The 20,954-nt window shown below is 39.4% G+C and overlaps 1 protein-coding gene across 1 annotated transcript; it reads right to left on the reverse strand.

Annotated features, from left to right (window-relative positions):
• Positions 1-649: 649 nt before the first annotated feature.
• On the reverse strand, positions 650-20,185 carry LOC140211572 (cysteine dioxygenase type 1-like). The gene is made up of 5 exons (XM_072281413.1): positions 19,940-20,185; positions 9,691-9,768; positions 9,286-9,440; positions 6,342-6,511; positions 650-1,209 (listed from the first exon to the last, which is right to left on the reverse strand). The coding sequence occupies exons 1-5, from the start codon at positions 20,107-20,109 to the stop codon at positions 1,180-1,182; spliced, it is 603 nt and encodes a 200-aa protein (XP_072137514.1). The 5' UTR covers positions 20,110-20,185; the 3' UTR covers positions 650-1,179.
• Positions 20,186-20,954: the final 769 nt, after the last annotated feature.

Below are 20,954 nucleotides of genomic sequence, written 5' to 3' on the forward strand. Positions count from 1 at the left end.
CTCCTTGTCTACCCTGCCTTTTCCTGTGCTGCTGAAACAACATCAGCAGGCACCTCAAAACAGAGATAACCACCAACACATTACGAAATTATTCAAATCCACAGGATTTCTGTCGAAGGACAACATTCCCAGCATTGTCCCCAGTGATAAGTCCACACCAATGGGCAAATCACAAAACTGCCACTGGATTCCAAAACAGTGGTGTTATACGTCACTCAATTACAATAAGCCTTCATGAAAACTAACGTCCGACCAGCTTGCAGGAATTCTTGGCCCATAGTGATTCAAATGAAGGAGCATCTGTGATAGCATTGAGAACACCATAGCCCTTCCTGAAATGAACACAAAATCCCAGCCTAATGTAGAAGACACAAACCATATCCTTAACTACACATCCAATCAAACATCTGCCCTATTATAACAATGTCTGCATCTCCCACATTGGCTTTAGCCACATCAGAATCCACAGAACTGGAGTGGAAGCAGGTCATTCCCCTAATCCCCCTCAATGAAGTATATTGGCTTATAATGTTAATTCCGTTACTCTTTCGTAAGTTGCACCAATAAACATTATATTCATTAGACGTGTAAAAATGAATATACTTTGCATACAGTCATTTCATAAATTCAGTTTATTGAAGCAATATCTAAAAGTTCTAATACATATATGTACAGACATTAAGATCATTTCAGACTAATAAAATCATTAAATTTACACCTTGTCTTGTTACAGGAAAATATATTGTTTACATTTTTTTCATTTCACAATACAATATGCCAGTATCTATAGTAAGTCTTCAAATGCTAGAGAATGATTATGGCAATTTATTTTAGAACTGAAGAATACACTAGTAAATACTGATAGTCAGCATCAAGAGCACAATCTTCACATAAAATGCACATTTTGCTACCAGTGAAAAGATGCATTTGAAAACTCAAATCATGCTAACTGGAAATTTAAATACCCAAAGTGGAACAATTAACTGCCTCTGTTAAGAATTTATATTTGCATAATCAGCCAATCTAAAAACCTTTAATCTCACAATTAAGTAATTAATTCTGCATTATCAAAATGAGATTTATTTTTATTTTCCCCATAAAAGCAGGTGGATATCCAAAGTTTCATGCCAGTATTATATTGGCATCTCAGAAGTTCCCGTAATCTTGTTAGTGAACGAATTAGTTGTTTTCTTGAGAAACAGCATTTTCCTGCAAAGTCAACAATCAAAAATCAGAAACTTAAAGCACTAATGAACACAAGTTATTCTTTTCATTTACACTAGTGTGAACTGCGTTGATTGTCAGTGGTTACAATTGGCTAATAATGTCTTAGGGAGCCTTGACGTTATGCAACCTGTGATGTTCCAAATATTGTAACTACTCCATCACTAGAGTCAACAGTGCCATGACTCCACAAAGAGTCCCACTGCATTTTACCACATGCAAAACTGAAGGGTAGATGCAAAGTGGTAACCTTATTCAAGTAAATGGGACTTTTGGCCGAGTAGGAAAAAAACCAATGCTTTACTTATTTTAATTAATTTTAGAGCACATACACTTTGAATTTTTAATTTAATTTTAGAGTAAACCCATGAGCTTTGTTTCCCTCTGAAAAGTCTCCAACAATCATGTTGGAAAAACATCAACCTTTTGCAACTGGGACATGAGAATGGTGGCCATCTCATCTGGCTCTTAAATCCAGAAAGCAGGTGTTAAAAACTAGATCACAGTCCAAATTCAGCATAATACAAACCACTTTCAGCACATTCTCCTATAAAAATATGGAGTTTAACTGTGGGAGGCAGGTCCTTTCGGGAAGCTTAGAACTCGAGATACTTCATAGTCACACAAGTTACATTAATGATTAATCCAATTTTTAGAGGTTTGGCCAGACCAGAAGGCAGTTTGACATACAGCAGGATACAAACAATAAACAAAAAAAATCTACAGTCCTAATGTGGCAAATGTAGGCCCCTTAAAATCAATTCACTGTCAGTCTATGTTCAGCCCTAAACTTTGTAGGAACACCATCTTTGGAAGAGTTAAATCATGTGAACTTATCTGTAGGAACACTTTTTTTTTAAAAAAGTTGAACAGCACTGGCGAAAAAGCGCCATTTAGGGGCCTTGTGATGTTGATACAGAATCAGTTGATTAACCAAATATTAATTGACATGTAGAGACTTTTAAAAGTACTGTGGACTTTTGGTGGGGTAAAGATAATTTTCATTTCCCTCTCTTCTCCCACCTGGCACATTTTCCAATTACTCATTCACAACTGCAGAAGAAACAGTGAGCATAATACACAGTTGCAGATCTTATAGCAAATAAAGGTCTGCTAACCACAGGGACAAATGAAATTCACAGTGAATAATTCACCACTAGTCGCAGATATTGTTTTATTCTATATATAAAAATACAACATCACTCAACTCCCTTTTGAAAAGGCCATACCAAAGTACTTATTGATGAAGTTATGTTGTCCAAGAGACTTCAGTGAGTGACACATTTTAAACAGAGCTTAAACACAGCTTTCCTTAGTCCAGGTTGGTAACTAACAAGAACAGATTCAAATGATATCAGGATTTCAAATTAATAAAAAAAAACAGTAGATTGTTACAGCTGTATTTTTTTAATAGTCCCTCACTGTTTGATAAGCAAATAAAACTTCCTGTATAAACACAAGAGATTCTGCAGATGCTGAAATATAGAACAACACAAACTGTCGGAGAAACTCAACAAGTCAGGCTGCATTTATAAAACTGTTTATTCCCCTTCATAATGCCTGATTTTCTGTGTTCCTCTAGCCTCTTGTGTGTGAAAATTCTGGTAGATCACTTCATAATGAAATAGAGAACTGGCAACTATTCTTACACAGTTCTACAAAAAAATGTAAGACTGTTATTTCCTATCTATACAGTCTCCACAAATTAATGGAAACAATAAAGTCAGCTCATCCATAGATATCAATGTGCCAAGATTATACAACACTGCCTCGTACAAAAGACAAATAACTCCATTCATTTTAATTAGCAAGATCTTATATTGAAAATTATCATAATTTATGAAGAAAATGTAATCGGCTGAAGTTACTGCTACATCTTCAAGTTTATACTCCAGATTCCCACTGGATAACAGGGATACTATGTATGGGGGTGGGGGAGGAGGAAGAAATGTTGGATAAAAAGAGATACAATTCACAAAAACAATGCAAATCAACTAAATTTCCAATAAATTAAGTTTTCTTGTTTTTCTGTGAATATCAAATCTATTGTCATCCCTTACCACAATTATCCTTAACTAGCGAGTATGTTTCCATACAAAATCTTCAAACAAAAAAAACTTCTGAGCCAACTCCTTCAGAAAAACAAAATGCTCAGTAAGGCAGGGGTCCCTAACCTCTTTTGCACCACAGACTGGTTTAATATTGACAATATTCTTGTGGACCGGCCGACCGGTGGGGGGGAGGGGGGTATTAATCACGACCAGAGTATAGGTGATAAGTCAATTCTAAGTCACTTATAAGTGGCTAATATGCTCAATTTTGTTTCTAAAAGGGTTTATTTAACAAATTTAATATTAAACACACAGCACATATTTTCCTGCAACAAGACGGTGCCATCGAGGGGTGATGGGAGACAGCGATACTCGAAGGAGGTTCCTTATGTCCAGTCTATTCCGCAATTTAGTTTTCGTTGCATTCATTGCAGAAAACTCTGCTTCGCAGAGATATGATGTTGGAAATGGAAGCAACGTTTTCAGTGCTTTCGTGGCTACCTCAGGATATTTAGCCTTGACTTTGATCCAGAATGTCGACAGAGATGTTATGCCAAACATACTTATCAGCCCACCGTCATTTGCAAGCTCGAGGAGTTGATCTTCTTCCTGCACTGACATGGATGATTCACTGGGACATTCACAAATGGGTCACGGACTCGTTCCTTTGCACGTCTTGGGTCATTTGCGGTTGGGAAGTAACGCTCGAATTCTGTCGACAGCGAAGATAGGTGATCACGCACCAGCTGTGAGAAGGACAGTGCAGCCTCAGTCTCTCCCAAAATCCCAGCTAATGTTGGGAACATGTCAAGTATGCCCCTGTCCACTCGCAGTCGCCACAGTTCCAGTCTGGCTTTGAAAGCAGACACTGTATCTGCCAACTTGAAGACAGTTGTCATTCTCCCCTGAAGTGACAAATTGAGTTCACTGAGCAGGTTGAAGGTGTCACACAGATAAGCGAGTTTTGCTATCCACTCCTCGTCACTGAAGTGTGCTGCCAGTGGTGACTTTTTTCCTGAAAGAAATCTCTGTAGCTGCTTTCTTAACTCAAAAACTCTGGCCAGGGCTCTCCCCCTTGATAGCCACCTGACTTCAGTGTGTAAGAGAAGGCATTTGTGCTCTGCATCCATTTGCTTGCAAAGCTGCACAAACAGACGTAAGTTAAGGGCTTTTGCTTTGATGTGATTGATAACTTCAACAACATCACTCAATATGCTGTCAAGATCAGGTGACATTTTTCAGCTAGCCAGCACTTCCCTGTGTATGACACAGTGTGTAGACTGGCATTCAGGAGCAACCTCTGACTCTGATAGGGAAACCAGACAGCCCTCCAGTCATAACTGCAGTCATCTGTGCATATTCCAACACAGAATTATCAGTCCAGTTTGCCTGACATGTAGTCATTCAAAGATTTGAATAGTTCTGCCCCAGTTATGTTAGTTGGCAGTGGCAGTGCACACAACATATCCTCGTGCACATCGTCTTGAAATATATATCACACATAAACCAGCAGTATTGCCTTGTTGTTGACATCGGTAGACTCGTTGCCGTGGACAGCATACCATGGTGACTCGTTAAACTGTTCCAACAGCTGTGCTTCGATGTCCTCCGCTATGTCATTGATTCTCCTTGAAACTGTGGTAGCTGAAAGAGAAACCTGTGCCATCTTGTTAGCTGCAGCTTCTCCCAACAGTTCACGGCACATGTCCTTGGCAGCAGGCAGAGTCAATTCTTCACCAACAGTGAAAGGCTTCTTTGCCTTAGCAATACGGCCAGCCACTAAGTACAACACTCAGAGCAGCAGCATTTGTGGAGGTGGTGGCTCTCAGCACTTGCTTCTGTCCCGCTTGCTCACGTTTTTTCCGCTCAAAAAACTCAACGGGTTTGTCTTTGTGCAGGGTGCTTGGACTCAAGGTACCGAAGCAGTTTTGAGGGCTTCGTTCCCTCATTAGACAGCTTGTCTCCACATATCATACACAGGGGGCTTGGAGCGTGTGAGTCACCGGTCGCAATAAAGCCATATTTCATGTACAACCCGTCGTATTTTCTGTTGAAGGAAGCTTTCTTTTTTTTTTGCAGTGTTGGCCTCAACTGTCTCTGCGTTATCATCATCGTTAGGCCTTTTATGTCCCCTACCACCTCTTCCAAAGAAACTGTCAAGCAATGTTTGTTTTTTACTCATCGAGTAGTTGTAGGTTAATGACCGACTGATGACCTTGCGTGCGTTCAAGTTCAACACTGGGCAATTGCCGATTGCGTCACCTCTGATCTGGGCCGACATTTACGTGCCAGGCAGCACCTAATCAATTAGCATGTTTATTTTGGCTTTTTTTCTTAAAGATGTGCTGTGTGCCTCTCGGCTACCACTGCATTCTCTGCGAATCGGTATCTGTCCGTGGCCTGTTCGCTACTGCATTCGGTTTCGATTGTTATCCTTTCCTCTTCCAATTGCATCAACTCTTCATCTATCAGTTCTTGGTCATGAGATGCCAAAACCTCTTCAACATCATCTTCGTCAACTTCCACAAGCCAAACTCACTTTGCCCTTACTTCGTTCACCACGATCGAAACACTTAATTATGCCTAGTTTTACGCTAAGTCTAACACCCTTACGAGCTCTTTCAGGCCTTTCCAATACCTTAGAACTCATCTTGCAAACGGCTGCTCACAGGCACATGCTTAAGCAATGCCGGCGAGAATGCTGTTCCGAATCCGGGAGAGAGCGGCTGCTCGGGGCGCACGCTGCTTTTTTTCGCGCACTGCCTTTTTTTGTAACAGTGAAAACACGTTCTGTTAGCAAAAACAGGGAACTAATGTAGATCTTTCGTAACAGTGAGGTCTCATAAAGCGAACGTTCGAAAAGCGGGGGAAAACTGTACCCAAAAAATGTAAGAAAATTCCAGCAAATAAACTTTCAACCAAGCTTTTGTTTTTAATATAATGTATTGCTTTATGTCAGAGTTGCTTGTGTCACAGTGCAAGATGGCAAGAGATTCTATTCAATATTGCATTTTACATTGGGTTCGAGCTTAATTCAATTAAATGAAAAATAATATTTTTACTTACAGGATGAACAATCTTCCCATATCTGCTTGTGAAATTAACTGTCACTTTCTGTTTATGGCCACTTCTTTCATCAAAGGTGTGGCAACTATCAAAGGGAGGAATATACAAGTGAAGGCTGACAGCCTTCTCCGTGTGACTCACATTTTCAACTCTGTGCACCCCAATTGAATCTATTTTCAAAAAGCAAAGCATTTGGTCAGACACATTCCCAATGGAAATCACATAATTTACTTCAGATCCTGAAAACACAGTTTATCTGTTCATTTTTGAGTATAACACAATATTTTCAGATCTTTCCACTTTATAATAAAACTCAAGACATGATTTTCTCCAAGAATCTCATGTTGAGTAAAAAGCCAAAATGGCTAAATTGCACCTTTGTTTATATGTATTCTGTGAAAAACACTCAAGATCCCCAAACAATTAAATAGGCTCTCATATGTCTATTTGAGACAGTAACAAAAGATTTCCCAATTTGCTCATCTTGTGTATCTCATATACATTAACCAATCGTTTGAGCTATTTTTGGGTTTAGCACATTTAGCAGTTAACTTCAGCCACCAATCCTCAGGTTCGAATATGCATTGTGGATTTACTTTGAAATGTAGCTCTGAACAATAAATTCCTAAAGGCCTTGAATTACAGGCCAGTCCATGCTGATTAAAATTCAATTAGATGTCTTTGGTGCCAGTGCGAATTGGAAGGTGTGAAGTTTGTGTATAGTTTCAAAGAAAGCATTGTGGAAAAATTGTAAATATGAAACTGTCCTTTGATGTTTAGCACATAAAATAATCGGGTAGCGTGGGCCAGCCAGACTTTTCCACCGAAAGCATCTCAATATGATGCCTGCTGTATCATGTTTTCTCGAATAAAGAAACTGCTTCCTACTTACTAGTAATTTTCTCTGGTGACTTCTTTCACAAAATAAACACCCCCCCTCAAAAAATGTTCCAGTTCCTTCATTTCACAGGTGAAATGGAAGAATTCATATGGAATTCATGCAGCAAGATTGGAACTTTTACTCAATGGTGAGCCAAGCCAAAACTAGAAAGACATCGTCATTAATGGTGCTGAATTTACATCAAAGGCACCAAAGTTGAGAGGGTCGAGAGCTTTAAGTTCCCAACAGTGAACATCACCAACCCGTGTCCTGGTCTTAACGCAAACACCACAGCAAGAAAGCACACCAGTGCTTCTTCTTCAGCAGGCAAAAATAAATAAATCCCCATGATTCTTACCAATTTTTATTGATGCATGATAACAAGCATTCTGTCTGGTATAGCAACTGTTCTGCCTGAGATCTCAACACGTTACAGAGTTATGGACACATCTCAACACATTATGGAAACCAGACTTCCCTGTGTAGACTCCGTCTATATTTCTTGCTGCCTCAGCAAAGCAGCCAAAATAATCAGATACCACCCACCTTCTCTCTTCTTCCCCCTCCCTTCAATGGTCAGAAGACCTGAAAGCATATACCACCAGGCCAAAAGCCAATTTCTATCTTGCCATTTTAAGACTATTGAACTGTACATGGCATGTACAACAGATCAATTCAACTCCACCTGAGCACAAAATCTAGGCTGGTAATCAGACGTGCCTTGTTAAACAGAAGCCCTCGCTTAAGTGAATAGAAGTTACCCCATCGCAGGGAAAGGGAATTATCAGTAGTATCCAGAACAATATTTATCTTAGTAAACATCACTAAAACAATAGATGTGAAAGCTTGGCCTGCACATATCTGGTTTTACAATACAGTGGATTCTGGTCAATTGGGCCATCAATTAATCAGGGCAGCCGCTTATCTGGGACAACCCCTAAAGAACAAAAACTCATCAAGAAAATAGCTGGGTTTCCTTTGTTTATTTGGGAAACTATGCCACTTAATCGGGACAGGAGGTTGTTGCTCAACAGTTTCTAACTAGCGTCAGCCGTGTGCACTTATATGGTCATTACGCACTACACCGTGCTTAGAACAGGTTTTAAATAGTGTCAGCTACGTGCATTTGTGTTCAAAAGTAAGTGATTTTTGTCACCGATAGTTGGTGAGAAATAAGCAGTAAGACAATTCTGAACTGTTTTAACACTGTAGATTCATACAATCAGGCTTAGAGATGCAAGAAATGGCCAGGAGTGAAAATGAAATGATTTCATGCATCAAGTTAAGAAGAATTTGAAAGTATCAACGATCATCATGAATATTACAAAGAAAAATGAAGATTGGAGTATGCAACAATTTGTCATTGTTAGTCACTTGTACTTGTGTGGCCATTAGACACGACACCATACCTAAACAGAAGTTTTTTTGTGTTATGTTATTCATTTAGGCTGACCTAAGCCAAATTAAAAAGCAGTGATTTTTGACACTGCATCATGCAGGAAGGCAATTAAGGCAGTCTATTATCTGCACTAGATGTCTGGCTGATTCTGTTCATTTACAGTCACTGAATATGACAGCATGCACTGTATGAATTCCTCCATCAATAATTATTAGGAACCAATACGCAGTTTTATAGTACTGTAGCAGTACTGATGGTGTTCTAATTTGTTCAGTAATTTAAATACATGATTTATTACTCAGTCAAACAGTAGCTTGTCTTTTTGTAATCTATTTCCATAAAACTTTGGCTAATTGGGATTGCCGATAAACTGGGCCAAAATGTACTGTTCCCAATGTGTCCTGTGTCCCAATTAAACAGATTCCACTGTAACAACCAATTCGAGGCACTTTAATGGCTCCAGAACAATTTGGAATGTCCCACACTTAAAGGCACTAAAATTGCATGCACGCCTTTTGAAAAATTAGAATTGCACTGATTAATTTCCATTGGCATACTAAATGAGATTTAACAAGTATTGTCACAGGAAACCTAGTAAACATGGAATATTAACTGAAAATTAAATCTAAAAAGGAAGCATTGAATTTAAAACATCAAAACCTCACCACTCATGTAAGCACACTTATTTTCTTGAAGAATGGTTTCCTTTTTCTTGGAAAGTTCTTTTATTTCTTCATTAGGCATATTGAAGATTGTTTCCTTTAACTGTCCCTGAAGTATTTTTAAGAAGCAGTGGGAATCAGAATGATCATGGATGCTGCTACATTGTGGAAAAACCAGAAAAAAAGTCAGCAACTTTGCTTTCGAACATGAGTAAAAACACTAGACAACACCATGAGCATTGAAAGAGTGAGATCGTCCACCTGAAATAAAAGCGGAACATGTTAAGATCAATGAGAACGGTTTCTGGGAACCATACTTCCTTCATCTTTTGTCTATTTGAAATTATAAAAAGGAAGTAGTAGCAAAGCCATAACTGAGGTAACATTAATACTATTGGTATACGGTACCTGCCATGGCCTTCACCCCAGCAGAGTATCATCAAATTGAACTTCCCATTTCCTTCATCAACAAGATTTCTCGTGTATCTGCAAAAAGAGGAACCACGAGTCCAATTATGGTGCATGATCCAAAGATCCAAATCAGAAAAATATATGTATTTACACACCAGAAGCTAAACAGACAACTGTAAAAGATTCAACATTCATAATTGTATGCATAGTATAAATGATCAAGAAACTAGATTAGACATGATCTTAGCATTAAAATATGAAATCTGAAAATGTAGATGAGACTTACAAATTTCAATTAAAAATAGAAGCATATACTTTGAGATTAACTTGAAATACTGGGAAAATATACTGACATAATTTCTCATAATAGCACTTTAAGGTGCTTCACGAGGGAAAGTGCACTAATCTTCATTTCAATATGGACAATTGATCTGGTATATTTTCAAAAGGAAGAATAAGGAGCAAATAAATGTGCATGAGGCAGAGAGAAAAGGGATAGATAAACTATTTACCAAACATAACACGGGAAATTAAGACTGAATTTTATAAAGAAACATCCAATTTCACTCCTAGAAGGATTGAATTTAAATTCTGGTATGTTCTACATATTGTTCTATACAAAATATTACAGAAATCACAAGACACTATGTTAAATCTAACATAATTTACATGGATGACACCGTGAAAGGATATCATCATAAGGCCTTAATATATTGTGGAAGCTTGTCTCACCCCTAAAGGGCCTCCTCTTGGCAATTCAGGGAATATTAACAATGTAGAATTTGCTACCACAGCACTAGTAGTGACAAATCAACTATGGTGCAATTAAGGGAACCAGGCAATAAAAACAAGGGACAAAGGTGTTGATAAATGTGAAAATTTGTGAGGAGATATCAATCAAAGATATGCCAGAATAGAATAATTAGCTCTGCCTGCCTCTCTGGGAATACACTCCACTTATTTGCTCCCCATCAGTAAAAGTAGAAAAGCCATACGACAACCGCAAAAAGCTTTAGCTATACATTGGGAAGACTACATGCATGTTTCATTTTTTTCTGAATTCTGATGTAGTTATAAAGAAGAATCACAATAATTATTTATGGAAAGAATTGTCTCATGACCAAAGTTGAGCAGGTTGGACACTGGATTAGAATTTAAAAGAATGGAAGTTTTATTTGGCTTATTTAATTTTGAACATGGGCATTGTTTGCAAAACCATCACTTTTTGTGCAACACTAACTAACCTTGAGCCAGTGGTTGGACTATTATAATCCCATGTGCTAAGGTAGCACTGTTGGGTGAGTAGTACCAGGGTTAAGACCCAGCAATTAAGAAATCGTGATAGATTTGCCCCAAGTCAGGCTTATGTGCAACTGGGAGGGGAAAATAAGGGCAGTGCCATTCTCATGCATCTTCTGACTTCAACCTTACTTGAGTAGCTATGATTCCACATTTGAAGATGCTGTTGGAGTAGCCAGTGAGTAACAACACTGCATATTGTAAAAAGCACAATCTACAACAACTGTGCACCAGTGGTGCAAGAAATGAATGGGTCCCAATCAAGCTGGCTGCTTTGTCCCAAAATCTTGTATGTACACTGTTACCGTTGCTGCACTCATCTAAGTAAGGGAGTGTGGAAATGTTTCAAATGGTGGAAATGTTTACGTGATCTTGTGCAATCAAAAGATTGAGGGACTTGACATGATCATTGCCATGTGATTATTATCCCTTCAGGAGGAAGTTCAGAGTTAGGCAGAATAGCTTCAAATATGGGTGACCCATAAACAAGGAATTTCTTCTGAGAAATTCTTTTGAATTTACTAACCCAGAGACTGTCAATAACTATGCAGGACCGAGGTAGACATTTTGCTTTTAATAGTTGGGGTGGAGGATTATAATGTGAGGAACAGCCAAGTTCAGAGCAGTCATAGCAGATGAGAGTCCAGTGGGTATATGAACAACTGTTGCACACATTGGTTATGTACACAGACTTCTGGAACCAAGGAAAAAGGATCTTTCACAATAGTTTAGTTGGAGAACTGGGATACAACAGAAAATTGCTACGAGATACCCAGCATATTAGGTATGTACGGGGTCTTTCTTTTGTTACATTTAAAATGGCGATTTTTGTTATGTTAATCTGTGGAATGCGGCTTTGTTGTGTTTTAACGCTGCAGAGAGTTTGCGCTAGCAGCTTATTGTGGTTTAGAGGGTGATAAGAGGGTGCTATTAGCCAAGGCGTGGTTATGTATCGTTTTGTTTTCGGATGCCATGCTGTATGATATGACTGTGGACTGAGTTTTGGCGGGGAGTCGGGAGGAGAGACGAGGAGGACAGCGGACGTGCGGAGAGGCTCCGGTCGATCACTTCGGGTGGTCCCGAGCCGTGGGTCGACGGAATTCGGGTGGTCGTCTGACGTCGAACTTGAGCTCCAACGGTAGCGCGCGAAGAACTTGGACTTTGATAAGTGTTGGCGCCTTTTTTTTCATTACTTTCCTCTCTGTATCAAATGTATATTAATGCCCTAGAATTAGTAATATCTATAAAGTGTATGTGTTAAAATTTACTGGGTGTGCTGGCTGATGATTGATGTTTGTGATTGATTCGGGCGACGATTGACCCTGAGGGGACTGCTGAAGCAGGTGCTGGGCGGGATTTCCCCTAGACATACACGAGCCAAAATAACGGAACGTTACAGGTAGTATCTGCGACGAGAGAAGAGTGTAAAGGTTTCAGGTCTGATTCAGAGATTAAACAATTATTTGGTCACCATCTTGCATTGGATAACTGACATTTAATAACAATTATTCAGGTATTGCAACACAGGCAGCACTGCGCATTGTAAAATAAGCCACCAGCCTATGACGTAATTGACTAAAATGATATTTCAACTTTTCTAAATATGAAGCATCAGACTAATATTTGCCTTTTAAAAAAATCACAGAATACAGAAATATTGCAATGACTTCCAGTTATCAATGATCAAATTATCATTAATTTGAATTAACATACAATCAACCACTTTCAATTATTTGGCAAATCCTCATCCGATGATCTTCCAGATTTTTAAATACGAAATGTCAATGGCTTATTTTAAATTCTCTTGGAGGTTCTGGCCAAAGAGAAGGATTTGCTAACAACATATTGAGGGGCAGTCCTTCAAAACTGTATTTCTATGTTTACTCTTTTATCAAAAGATAGACTAAGGATTTTCAATGATTAAACCGAGATTTTATAATTTCAAGCTCTGGTGGGAAAAAAATGCAACTAAAACCATGCGATACAAGTGTAATGCCCTGGTTAAGAATCTTACTGCTAAGGTTGGATGGGATTTCATTTTGTAGCTTTCTGTAGAAGCAATGTGTCCTGCTGATAGTGTTTGGGTTTCAGTTAAAGATAAGGGGCTGTGATGTTCAACTTAGGAATGCTGCTAACTATTCAGGATGGTGGAATTGGGAGAAGGTTCTAGAGAAAGCTGGACGGAAAAAGATTTGTGATGGACACTGGTGGGGTTCGTGGTCTTTTTGGCGGGAGATCGAGAGAAGAGAAGGTCAGGAGAGATGGCTGTAGGATTGGATCCGACAGGAAGGCATGATTATAAAGGATGATTCGTGAGTTGAAAGAGTCCAAGATGGGAAGTTCTTGGTGATGAGAAGTCGATGCTGTAAGTAACAGTCACACCAAGCTTTTGGAAGATATGAGCTCCGACACTGTGCACATTTAGACTGGTTTAATTGTAGTGGGCCCTTTTTAATTTTTTTTCCCCTTTTTCTTTTCCTCTTAATAACTCGTTGACTAAGCAGAAATTAAAAAATACACCTTTTTACAATTGTATGCTGTGTACGATCTGTTATTTCTTGCTGTTGGATAATCATTTATGGGCAGTATTTATACAGCATTTGCTCAAATTGGGGTTCCGTTAATTGAAACATCCCAACTTTTCTGTTTGGTGGGACCCAAATCATACCGACCCTAAGCATACATTGTTGGAGTCTCACCCAAGTCCAGTGGCTGTTAGTAGAGCCAGCTAACAAGCCAAGTTCCTATACAAGCCCAGTGAGAGGGCTTCATAAGGAAAAGTCAAGCTTATTTAACTTTATTGAATTATTTGATGTAGTACCAGGAAGGTTCGACAGAGGCAATGCAGCACAGGTTATTCCTGGATTTCTAAACTGGCTTCATCAGTCTAAAAGCTTGTGATTAATTGAAAAGCAAATAAACTAAAAATGTTGGATCTGAAATAAAAACAGAAAATGTCAGAAATGCAAGTCAGACAGCATCTGCAGTGGAAGAGTTAATGTTTCAGAGTGATAACCTTTCTGCTACCCTGCTGAGTATTTTCAGTCTTTTCTGTTTTTATTTCAGATTTCCAGCATTCAGATTTATTTGTCACATATGCATTGAAGCATACAGTGAAATGTATAGTTTGCATTAACAACCAGCACATTTTCTGATGCCCACAATGTTCCACAGAACAGCAAGAACAACAAACAAAGCTTGTTTACCATCACTCCCACTCACACCCAGACAGGCCTCCAACCTCAGGATAGCCACCTTCAGGATTGTAAGCAACACACATCAAAGTTGCTGGTGAACGCAGCAGGCCAGGCAGCATCTATTGGAAGAGGTACAGTCGACGTTTCGGGCTGAGACCCTTCGTCAGGACTAACTGAAAGAAGAGCTAGTAAGAGACTTGAAAGGGGGCGGGGGGGGGGGAGATCCGAAATGATAGGAGAAGACAGGAGGGGGAGGGATGGAGCCAAGAGCTGGACAGGTGATTGGCAAAAGGAAGAAAGCCCCGAGGATGGGCAAGGGGTATAGTGAGAGGGACAGAGGGATAAAAAGGAGAGAGAGAAAAAGATTACATAATACACACTCATACACACACACACACATATATATTAAATAACGGTTGGGGTACGAGGGGGAGGTGGGGCATTAACGGAAGTTAGAGAAGTCAATGTTCATGCCATCAGGTTGGAGGCTACCCAGACGGAATATAAGGTGTTGTTCCTCCAACCTGAGTGTGGCTTCATCTTGACAGTAGAGGAGGCAGTGGATAGACATATCAGAATGGGAATGGGACGTGGAATTAAAATGTGTGGCCACTGGGAGATTCTGCTTTCTCTGGTGGACAGAGCATAGGTGTTCAGCGAAACAGTCTCCCAGCCTGCGTTGAGTCTCGCCAATATATAGAAGGCTGCATCGGGAGCACCGGACACCTGATGGCATGAACATTGACTTCTCTAAATTCCGTTAATGCCCAACCTCCCCCTCGTACCCCATCCGTTATTTATTATATATGTATTCTTTTTCTCTATCTCCTTTTTCCTCCCAGTCCCTCTCACTATACTCCTTGCCCATCCTCTGGTCTTCCCCCCTCCCCCTTTCTTTCTCCCTAGGCCTCCTGTCCCATGATCCTCTCATATCCCTTTTGCCAATCACCTGTCCAGCTCTTGGCTCCATCCCTCCCCCTCCTGTCTTCTCCTATCATTTCGGATCTCCCCCTCCCCTCCCAAATCTCTTACTAGCTCTTTTTTTCAGTTAGTCCTGACGAAGGCTCTCAGCCCGAAACGTCGACTGTACCTCTTCCTAGAGATGCTGCCTGGCCTGCTGCGATCACCAGCAACTTTGATGTGTGTTGCTTGAAATTCCAGCATCTGCAGATTTCCTCGTGTTTGCACCTTCAGGATTGTACCTGGATTCTAAGACTTGCAGAGAATCCACCCGAGACTCCTCCTGGCCTTTACCTTCAATCTTCAACCTTCTACCTCTGAGCTCACCATGTTGTGAACTTCAAGCTTTGGGCCACTACTTCCGAATTTGCATGGACCTCGACTTATGAACTTGCATGAACCTCTGGCCCCAGCGATCTGGGGCGTCACCATCCGTCACAACTCTGACTCGTGCCCGGGATTCACTGACCATATGATCTTCCAATCAGAAACTGGTCTCCAACCCGAGGATCACTGATCACCTCAGCACCTCCAACAACTTCAGGGATTGCTGATATTCAACTGCAGAGCGCTTCAAAATTGACTCAAATTCTTCACTCCTGATTTTCTTCCAGTGTCAAATTTTGATTATATACCCATCCTTTATATTTTTCAGTCATACAACTAAGCATAAAACATCCTTATGAATGTTGAAGAACCTGTTGACCAGATTGGACTCCAGCATTTTAAAGGAAAGAATAATGAGGACTAAACAGGGATGTGGACTGTGCTAATATAGTAACAGGAAACTATAGACAGAGCCTAGAATTAGAGACACAGAATACAGCAGCAACGATAACCAGCTTTCTAGAAATCCACCCATTGTGTTGTAACTGAAAGTTGGATTTACTGTTTGACTCATGTATTCTGTAATCAGTACTTAGTCTGTTACTCAAGTCTTCCTGTAGCCACCATTCTGTTATCAAAATGTTGTCTTATTGGTAGTCTCATCAACTGAGTGTGTAAAAGCTGTATCAAATTCATGCTCACTCAGATCAATCTGCTTAATTGGTCTGTTGTGCACCAGTTTTTTTTTAATAAGTCACCCATTACTTTGGATAATAACTCCACATGGCTTTTTAGTTTGCTCCTACTCTGGCATTTTGCCAATTTGGCAAAAGCGAAACTTTGTTTCTGTGGTAAGTGAGGCAACTCAGCATTACCCACCACAACATGCAGTAAAGCCCCATTTACCACTCACTCAATAGAAGGCAATCCAACAGCTTGTTAGATACATTTTGTCACTGCACCCACCATCACCTTGCTGTCACAATTGACCTCAGCGTGTCCTTCCTTTCATACCAATCTTGGTGTGCATCTCTTCCACACTTGTCAAATCTGGCCAAATGCCTTTAGCTAGATAAGAGAATAGATCATCCGAGCCCTATTAAAGTATATAGTTGTGCAGAAAACGATTAGCTAACAGGGTCAGGTCTTGGATCAAGCTCGAGGGTAGTCATACAGGTGGAGAGTGAGGAGGTTTCATTATTTTATCCTAAGCAAATAATCACTTAAAACACAAAAGAGTTTGAGATTCAAAATATCTTATTTTTTTCTAATTCTCCAGAACAGAATCAGACAAGACTAGACTTGCACAGAAGCAACTTTATCTGAAGGGAAAATAAAAGCTGAAAGGAAAACAAACTACGTAAATGTAAAGTAGATACATTGCTATCTGGTTAACATTTCATGTATGGTTTTATCAAGTGTAAAAGAAGCCTCTTAATTAGGCTAAAATAATTGGAGGGATTGAAGAGAAAATACAGGAAAAAAATACCAAGAATCAGAAATATGGATGCATTCAGCATGTGTAGACTGCATTACAAATATTATGACAACTGTTTAGAAATAGTGTACAAAGATCTTTGTACATTGTGCCAGAGTAAGATTTAATTTTAAACATAAAGAACTGCAGAAGTAAAAAAAAGGAAGAGTTTCACACAATCTTTTGATATCCCCCAACTTCTGAAGGCGGTGAAATGTTCACATATGCTGAGTGCCTATATTCTGAGGGGTGGGAACAATAATTCTAGTCTTCCTCTTGTAACATTTACTGAAAAATTTCTTAAGAAAGGGTATAAATAGTAGCCCTTGCATGATTCCTTGCTTAGGTCCAAAGTCTGGAGAACTGATAACAAAACAAAAAGGGGATCAACAATTATTGGAATAGTTAAATACACTGTAATTAATCTTCCTTCAGAAGAGCAACTAGCAGGCTTTAACATGATGGCTTTCACTTCACTTAATAGCTTCCACTTCTAGCTACATAACCCCATCAAAAACATACCAATCCAAGGTGTTTTTTTATTAAATGGATTACCTCAGGACAGTGAAGTTCAAATATATTTCAATTCCATTCTTTCTATGTCATGATTCGGGTAAGAAAATACTGGGTTTCAGTTTAATAAATCTGACAAGAGTTAATTAGCATTGGAGAATACAGAATGGTGTATATATAATTGAAACTGCTCTTAACCAACTACAACACTGACATGACACCTCAATACAAAGCTTTGTATCAGAATTTAAATTGGGATAAGAACACAACTGTTTTAGTTAAAAAGAAAAATGGTTAACTACTGAATATACTTACAATACAATAATAGTTCAAGATATGACCTGGTAAGTTAGCAGTAACTTTGGTGGAACTTTTGTGAATTCTGTATAAATAGAGAAAACTTAACTTGGGGTGAAATTAAAACTCCAAGCTCTGAACAGTTGAATGATCCGGAAGTACAAAAGTTTGAGAATCAAATTAAAACTAGTTCTCAATCATGAGACCTCTGAAAGATACAAAAATATCATTTTGCTAGAACTGTATTTGCTCTAAGATAACTTCATGACTTCCTCTTGGTCTTTCTACATATTCAATTGTCCCTCAATTTGTTACAGACACCTCTTATACCATTTTTCCTCATCAGCATTCCATGATTTAAAAGACCCAAAAACTTCCTCGTGCAAACCTCTAGATTAATTCACACGTTAATAACTTCCATCCCCAGAGCAATGAACAGTCAGCATACAGTGTTTAAAAGACTGAATGTGAAAATATTGACTGATACTTTGGTGCTACAAGTGTTGCAATGTTTAGATGCCAGTTTTCAGATAAGACAGACCAATGACATTACAGAACAGCACAGATCTGTCCAGGTACAAAGTTAAAATCCAACCTTAACCTGACCTGGCCACAGTTTGAGTGAGCGTGTTTCAACAGCACACACACTGAAGAGCAGATTCTACTCAAACTGGAGTCCTTTGGATAAGCAGGAAAGAAAGACAGATCATGATGATCCCAACCCAAATGCCTTAGCAGAATGCACAGCGAGTTGGGTTTAGGTTGAATGGAAAGCCCCATCAGCTAGAACTGGAAAGTAGGGTTCTACTGTATTTGTTACTCAAACAACATTACAGTGCAATGTTTTTTTTTACTGCTTATTATGGGAGGTTGATGGGCTAGTGTTGGTTGCCATGTTTTTTGTATTGCAAATGCCCGCACATGGAAACTGCTTCACTGGCTTCACTTTGAGATGGTCAAGAAAAGCACTGTGTTACAACGTTCAAAGTCATCAATACAGAAACACCAATCGTTTCCCCAGCAGGTTTTTCCCCAACTCAAACATTTCCACGATTTCCTACCTTTAAAAAAAACTTAAATATTTCCAGTTCCTGTAATGGATGGATCTGATTGGGACATCTCCATCAGGTATGCATCATTAATTAAAAAAAAACAATTTCTGTCAGTAACAAACCAATTACGGAGAAACTATAAATCAATTATACGTGTTACTTTCCCTTCCTTCTACCAGTTATCAGTGAAGTAGAACGTATTAAACTCACAGCAAATGTGCAACAATTAAATTGGCAGAGCTAACAAATAGATCAGTAACAAGACAGAATATCCTTCCCACTAGAACTGTTGCTCGCACAATTTTCGATTCTTACAGTAAGTCAGTACTTCGGGAAAATGGCTGCTAAAGATTGCAGAATGGGATCAAAAGTTACTAAAGGCATGAAGGGCCATAACTTTCAACATTTCTGTTTTTGTTTTAAACTAGGCTTGTTTTGCTTATCGCCATGTTAAACATTTTCCAAAACGTGCCGCAAGGTTGAAGGGAAGGTTCCACCATTGTGAAATTCTATTCTGCAACTGCCTTCCATAGTCCCAGTCCAAACTGCAAGTACGATCAGTAAAGGCAAGGCAGCAAAGCAACGTGTTTGCAATGCAGAACAGATACGTTCCATAAATACCACAGCCCAAATTCTTGCTTTAAAGCAGCAAAGCGACTTTAACAGATCTGAATTTTAGCAAATTCCATCAACATAAAATCCCCGTTAGAAATTAATGGAACAAAATATTTATGAAATTTAAGAAAAGTGAAGGATATAAAAAAGGCTCCGATTATAAATGGGATCAGTTACATTCCTTATGAGTGATAATTTAAAACATATTTATCAAAGTTAAAGTTGCAATATTCAGTCACAGGCTCACAAAATTTGCACAACTACACACGGGGCCAAAAATCCCGGTAGTCCCAGTGGCCCGAACAACGTTGCCTACATAACTATAGGCCTTACCGGCAGCTTTACACCCCGGCAGACAGGCACAATCCGGATTAAATCTTTCCTCATTGCCTATATTTTTCAGTTACTGCATGTATACAATACGGCCTATCCATTGACCCAGCAATGATCACAGTATCTTATGTACGGCAGAGCATATGAAGTTCACATCTCACCCGCCGACCTCTCACCTGCACTGGTCAAATTTGGCGTACTTCCACCACTCCTGAGGGTTGCTTTGGTAGGATTCTAACAAAGTTCGCACCTCGTCCACATCGACTTTGTCATCAGAAAAAATGCGGTGCAAATCCTGAATTATATCCGACAGGCTCTGAGGTTTCTGCATTTCTGTTCGCTCCATAATCAGCTTTCCCTACCACAGCGCCACTACACTAAGGAACACCTTCAGAGAGCGCTCTCTAGCAAGTGGCTAAAGCCAGCTATTTATATAGACTCGATTAAAGCGCTGGGGGAAGATCCAACTGTCACTCAGGGAGGAATTTCAATTACGTTCCCAGAACACTGTGTGTTTTCTAGCTTTAAAGCCCAGCGTATGGAGATGATGCAAACCGATATATAATATATTTGCGCGCTGTTTATACGACGAACGGTTATCTTACTTAGCTAAATTAATCGTTAACGTCAGCATAATTGCCCCCCTTAGTTTGCGATGAAAGAGTTTTACCATGTTTCAGATGTACTAAGATATTTCGGGAATTTGTTACACGGGGAGGTAGACGTTTATTTTATTCGTGGAATGTGGTTATGACTACTGGGTCGTATTTCTAATCTTTCCGAGCAACTCTTGGAGCCACATTCTGCATTCCACTGTAGTGCTTGCAGTGAAAATACTCCGAATATGTGACGAAAATATGCAATGAGTTATTTCAACGGGCATTTCGAAAACTGGGGCAAGTACAGAAAATGCTGGAAACACTCAGCAGGTCAGGCAGCATCGGTGGAAAGAGAAGTAGTTAACTTGAACCCTTATCATTTTAGCATTTTGTGCTTTTGTTTCAGATTTCCAACTGTAGTCGATAATTTTTCTAGGTCATAATTTTTTAAATGATAGGGACGGGGTAATCCAAGATATTGGAGCACATTCTGTCCAATTTTATGTGCAAATCTGGATGAAAGGAGTTTTACCCATGGCTTGGCACAGAAGTGATCATGCCTTTTGAAAATTCTTCCAATTAGAAATGGGCC

This window comes from Mobula birostris, chromosome 17, assembly GCF_030028105.1.
Source record: "Mobula birostris isolate sMobBir1 chromosome 17, sMobBir1.hap1, whole genome shotgun sequence".
NCBI lineage: Eukaryota > Metazoa > Chordata > Chondrichthyes > Myliobatiformes > Myliobatidae > Mobula > Mobula birostris.